We start from the raw sequence: 6250 nt of genomic DNA, 5'->3' as shown, positions 1-6250 counted from the left end.
TGGTAGCGGAGGGCCTGTCTAGAACTTGTTTAATCAGTGAAAGCCTCTTTCAAGGACTGTGAAATGGTCACAGATGGTGTAATGGGGCAATGGAAATGTGTGTGTGTGTGTGTGTGTGTGTGTGTGTGTGTGTGTGTGTGTCTGGTTGCAAGTGACTAGCTCTCATCTCTTCTCTTTCTCTCTCTCGTTCCCTCTGCTGTACTCCTACTCTCTGGCTCTAGGTGTTCATGTGTTTGGTCTCTTGGCGACCGCCCTGGTGACAGATGTGATCCAGTTGGCTACCGGTTACCACGCCCCTTTCTTCCTCACCGTCTGTCAGCCCAATTACACGGCCCCTGGAGTGTCATGTGACCAAAGCGCTTACATCACCCAGGACATCTGCCTTGGGAAAGACCTGTATGCCATCATGTCAGCTAGGTGAGGCACGCACACACATAGACATATAGACACATAGACAGACACACACACACATGCACACACACACACTCACACACACAGACATACATGATTGACTCACACACAATTGCTACATGATTATGGAAGTGAAACAGATGCACAGACATCGTTGTTCTAAACTGATGATCAGTTCTGCTCTCTGTAAAGTTAATATTCATCATTTGTATCTAAATGAGTCCGACCACATACACACACACACACACACACACACACAACCCACCCACCACCACGTCTTATCCAATTTGTGCTTATTAAAATACACTTCAAAGACACACATATAGAGAGTCCTTGACTCTCACTCACACTAGCAGATGAATACATTTGATGTAGAATTCACAAACAGTATACTCACTTAACCAACCAACTAACAAACAAACAACGATTACCAAAATAGACTAGTTCATATAACTCTCGGGTAGACACACATATAACGCATATATACATATATAATGTCAGTACTGTTAACATGACACACATTCACAGAGCTCATAGACCATGGTAGAGCCGGCGTCTAATGATCGCAAGGTCGGCAGCTCGGCGGTTCAAACCCCGGATCGAAGTTTCCTTGAGCGGGGCACTGAACCCCTAATTGCTCCAGGGTCTCCTACTATGGCTCTGACCCCTTGCCTAGAGCATAAAATACATTTCGTTGTACACTGTGCAATGACAAAGGTTGAACCTTCTTCTCCTTCTACTCCTACTTGGCTTGTTAACATCACCCAGAGCGACTGTATAAACACCAGCCCTTCTCTTTCTTTATTCCTCCTGTCAGGAAGACGTTTCCCTCCCAGCACGCAACGCTCTCTGGCTTCGCCGCTGTCTATATCTCCGTAAGCACCTTTCTGTGTCCTGCTTGTAATGCGTCTGTCCATGTCTTTTTAAGTGGTGAGATACATTTTGATGTGATCTAGTTCAGGACAGAGGGCTGGAGTCAGGGTAGATGTGAGCTGACCGCATCAGCTGAACACATCATGACACATGAGACAGCAGCCGGTGAAGCTGGGAACACGTCGCCAACCAGTCAAAAGACTTTTATTCTGATTTTTTTTCATAAATGTCAATGTTATTGAAAATCAATGACACACTCTCTAGTCAAGCCAAAACATTGCAATGCAGTGGATTCACTGAGTAATCCCACTACTTTACACTAACTAGGTAGAAGTGGTGATTACTCACCGAATCCACTGCATTGCAATGTTTTGGCTTGACTAACGAGTGTGTCATTGATTTTCAACAACGCTGTAATTTATGTCGATTTTTATGAATAAAAACGGTCTGTCGGTTGGCGACTTCCCGGTTTCACCAGCTGCTGTCACCTATTTCCAAGAAGCGCTTGAATGCAGCATATTCCCTGCCCTCATATAACATGTCTTCAGCCCGATAGCTAGCTGAGCGAGTGTCATTTCAAGCAGGAGACAACCTGAGGAGCAGAGCCTGGTAAACTCCATTACCCAACATGCACCTCTCAGTTGGTGACTACAGTAGTACAGTAGAGGAATAACTTGCTATCCTCCACGTCTATGTGCTAGTTAGCCCTGAGGCGCTAGGCTAGCTGCTGCTTCTGCTGCTGCTTCTGCTGCTGCTGCTGCTGGGCATGTAATGACACGGCTCACTGACCCCACTGTCTGCTCATTACCAAGCTGTGTCCTGACTCCTTACTGTTGTGTGTTTGTGGGCGCAGGAGATGATGGGAGGAGAGGAGGAGGAGAGGGGAGGAGGGAAACAGCTGTTTGGGTTGTAGGAGTAAATGCATGCTGTTACCCTAAACTCTAGTTGGTAGTGTGTGTGTGTCTCTCTCTCTCTCTCTCTCTCTCTCTCTCTCTCTCTCTCTCTCTCTCTCTCTCTCTCTCTCTCTCTCTCTCTCTCTCTCTCTCTCTCTCTCTCTCTCTCTCTCTCTCTCTCTCTCTCTTCCATCTCTCTCTGTCTTTGTCAGTGTTATTGAGCTAACTCCAGCCTCTGTCTTTGTCCTCAGATGTATTTCAACGCCAGTTTCAGCAGCAGTACCAAGCTGTTGAAGCCCTTGTTGGTGTTTGGCTTCAGCATGGCAGCTGCACTGGCTGGTCTGACCCAGATCACCCAGCACCGCAGCCACCCCATAGACGTCTATGTGGGATACGTCATAGGAGCAGGTATCGGAGTCTACCTGGTGAGTGTGTGTGTGTGTTCCAGGGAAGCTAGAAAGGCCTTGTACTCCCTGTGTACCCACCTTCAGTTCTCTTCCTTAGCCCTTGTGTGTGTCTGTGTGCGTGCTTGTTTGTGTCTTTGTGTGTGTGTGTGTGTGTGTGTGTGTCTGTGTGTTTGTGCGTCTGTGTGTGTGTGTGTGTGTGTGTGTATGTGTGTGTCTGTGTGTGTGTGTGTGTGTGTGTATCACTGTATACACCATGGCCATGTGCAGATCACTCATCCTAAATGGTTGCCATGCTTACAAAGGGCTTTACATGTAGGCACAACATAATTGTGGACTTGATAACAAAATATATCGGCTCTACCTTTGGGTCCTCTGCATCACTGTACAAGCACTGTACTGTTAATCCCAGCATGTTTGGCCTGTGTGATAATGATTCAGAGGTGTTCCGTAACATCTCAGCCAACACCCCTGACGTTGTGGTGGTTAATGAGAGTAGTAGAGAGGTGTTAATTCTAGAGGTTGGCTGTACCTTCGACCACAGCCTGGAGGAAGCCTTTTTAACCAAGTTGCTGAAATATCAGCAGCTCAAGCTGAACATCTCACAACTAGGCTACAAGTGTCAACTTTTAGTTTTCATTTTTGGCAGCCTGGGTCATGTTCACAAGCTGGTGGTTAGGGGCCTTCAGATGGCCCACATCTCCAAGAGAAAGGCTAAACAGTTAGCAAGGTATTGCTCTATATCTGCTATTATCGGTAGCCACTCAATATGGAGACGGCGTTGCTTTTTGTGCCCTTAGAAGATATCGTTTTACAGTAATGCTATTGTATCTGTTAACCCACATTTGAAAAACATCCTCTGTGTTAATATCGTATGTGTACGATGGTTGCTGTACAGTCACACACGTAAATGAATGACTCCCAATGAACTGATTGCACTGTTAGTGTTTGTGTCCTTAATGCACTTTGTATTTATGTGGACATAAATAAATCATTTTTAATGTGTGAGAGAGAGTGAATGTGTGAGATTGTGTGAGAGAGGATATCTATATCCTTTTCTATTAGAGAGATAAAAAGAATTAACATTCCGTTAAGATTTCTTAGGATTAATTTTTTCACAGTGCTTTTCTAGAAAACCTGTCTTTGCCATTTTCATGCCTGCCTCCCTCACTCTCCTTTCTCTCGCCTAATTTCTTCGCCTCTCGCTGGGTCCCCCAGTCTCCTCCGCTCATTATAAGGAGAAGTTCTTAAAGGACAAATTGAAAAGAAGTGATTAATGGTTTCGACCTCAGACGAAGAAGAAAGAGAAACATCCATCTATTTATGGAGTTCAATCTGCACCACTAGCACTAGGAAACAGCCGTTTTCAAAGAGATTTAGAAAATACATCTTTTTTCAATAATGACCGTATCTGCACACCCGATATGTTAACTGTGGTTGAAAATGGATTTTTTTTTTAAAAAGCATGTGAAGCTGTAAAGGAAAACTCCATGTAACACTGCTTATATGCTCAATCCCCTGCGTTTATTCACTGACATTTTACTTCTTCAACATGCTGTTCCTCTCTCCTCCTTCCCCCGTTTCACCCCCAACCTTCTTGCTCTTCTCCCCTCTCTCTCTATGCCGCCCCCCCCAATCCCCCCCCCAGGCTCTCTACGCGGTGGGTAACTTTAGGTCGTCAGAGGAGGACTCCCCCAGCCAGCCCTCCAGACCCCCGCCCGCCCAGCTGAAGCCAGACCCCCTGCGCGTGTTAACCCAGCGCGGCCATGACTCCCTGTATAGGAAGACCCCCAGGGCCTCAGAGAGCCGTGAGGAGCTGGGAGGGGGCGGGCTGGGGACGGGGGGCCGTGGGAAGGTCCGCAGGGAGAAGGCCTCTCTGGCGTCTCTGAAGCGTGCCAGCGCCGACGTGGAGCTGCTGGCGCCACGTGGCCCCATGGGGAAGGAAACCATGGTAACCTTCAGCAACACCTTGCCCCGCGTGGCCAACGGCAACAGCCCCGCCTCGCCCTCAGAGATGGAGCCATCCGGCTCCCAGCGCCACATGACCTTCCACGTGCCCTTTGACCCCCAGAGGTCCCGTCAGCTGGTGTCGGAGTGGAAGCAGCGGTCGCTGGAGATCCGCGGTGCCGCAGAGGAGGTGGATGGAGCAGGGGGAGGAGAGGGAGGAGAGGAGGGGAGAGGAGGGGCTGAGGAAGAGATGGGGATGCCCTCCTCCCTTTACCCTACGGTGCAGGCCAACAGGAGCGTGGCCACACCGACCCCGGGCGGGCCGAGGGCTGTGGCCCCCCCATTGGTTCACATCCCTGAGGAGGCGCTGCGTCCCCCGCCAGTCTCGCCCAAGAGCGCTGTGACACGTGCCAAATGGCTGTCCCTCACTGCTGAGGGAGGAGGGGTTAGAGAGGGAGGGCCGGGGCCTATCGCCGTGACGACCCCCCGCGTGCCTAACCAGCCGCCCAATCAACCACGAGTGATGCAGGTAGGCAGAGGAACAGGATTTTAAGATTATTATGACATTAGATTTGAGTGTATTAAGTGCATTGAGATATTTATTATATTTCATACTTTCTATAAAGTTGTTTTTTATTTAATTTTCCTCTGTAGGTGATTGCCATGTCCAAGCAGGCAGGGCTCCTACCAGCCACTTCCTCCGCCAAGACTTCAGAGACCGCCTCTTCCTGTGGGGGCGGGTCTTCCAACGGCTCTGAGTCGCCATACTACCGGATCCCCTCGGACCGGGACAGCTGCACTGGGAGCAACCCTGGGAGCATCACCGGGAGCGTCGTCACCATAGACGCTCACGCCCCTCACCATCCGGTGGTCCGTGTGTCAGCCAATAACGGGAAGCCCTGGGAATGGAGGAACACCGTGAGCGGGAGCATGATGGGTGGGAACACCATGAGCTTGGAAGAACCTCAGCGAGGGTCTCTGCAACGTCAAGACAACATCAGCGCCCGGGAATATCGGGACTACCGGACTCTCCCGGTCAAAACGGACTCCCTCTGCTCCTCCTCCTCTCCCAGTGACACCGACTGCTACCAGCTTCCTCCCCCGCCTCACCCCTCCTCCTCCCCCCTCCTCCCTCCCCCACCTCAACTGGGCCACTCCCCCCTGCCTCCCCCTCCCCACCCCTCCTCCTCTCCCCTGCCTCCCCCACCTCACCCCAACTCCTCCCACCTCCCTCCTCCGCCTCACCCATTTTGCTCTCCCCTCCCTCCCCCTCCTCACCCAGACCTGCTGATGGACAGTCACTCCCACCCTCTGTCGCGTTCCTCCACCCTCCCCCGCCGGCCCTCTGTCTCCGCCCACAGCCACGCAGAGCAGGAACACTACTACAAGACCCTACAAAGCGAGAGGAGGTTATAACGCCACGTACAGTCAAAGATGACATGTGGGGTAGACTCAGAAGAGTGAGAGATGGTTATAGGAGTAAGAATGAAGCCGGCAGTGGTAGAGGAAGTTATGAGGCGACATACAGGGGTTATAGCAGCACACAGGATATGTGGAGGGCTTTCTTACAGTATAGTAGGGGGTAAGCATTGTACTTTCTAGTTTCCAGTTTCCAGTCTCCAGAAGCCTGATTCGCTGGGAAAAGAGGAGGGATGGGGTCCAAAAAAACGAAAGACTTCAGTACTATTTGTGAAGAAGAGAGATGGGAGAACTGTCTGGGAG

At 50.2% G+C, this 6250-nt stretch overlaps 1 protein-coding gene across 1 annotated transcript in view; it reads left to right on the top strand.

The window, feature by feature from the left end:
- LOC308164031 (phospholipid phosphatase-related protein type 3-like) overlaps positions 1 to 5944 on the top strand; it is a gene marked incomplete at both ends in the record, with an annotated part of 7031 nt that extends 1087 nt beyond the window's left edge. The window contains 5 exons of the mRNA XM_080538196.1: positions 222 to 417; positions 1229 to 1286; positions 2429 to 2602; positions 4230 to 5057; positions 5183 to 5944. Of these exons, the coding sequence (XP_080394322.1) occupies positions 222 to 417; positions 1229 to 1286; positions 2429 to 2602; positions 4230 to 5057; positions 5183 to 5944 (2018 nt within the window). The remainder of the gene's footprint in view (positions 1 to 221; positions 418 to 1228; positions 1287 to 2428; positions 2603 to 4229; positions 5058 to 5182) is intronic.
- Positions 5945 to 6250: the final 306 nt, after the last annotated feature.

Source organism: Nansenia antarctica (genome assembly GCF_963989245.1).
Source record: "Nansenia antarctica genome assembly, chromosome: 1".
NCBI lineage: Eukaryota > Metazoa > Chordata > Actinopteri > Argentiniformes > Microstomatidae > Nansenia > Nansenia antarctica.
This window is presented reverse-complemented; position numbering and strand designations above follow the sequence as displayed.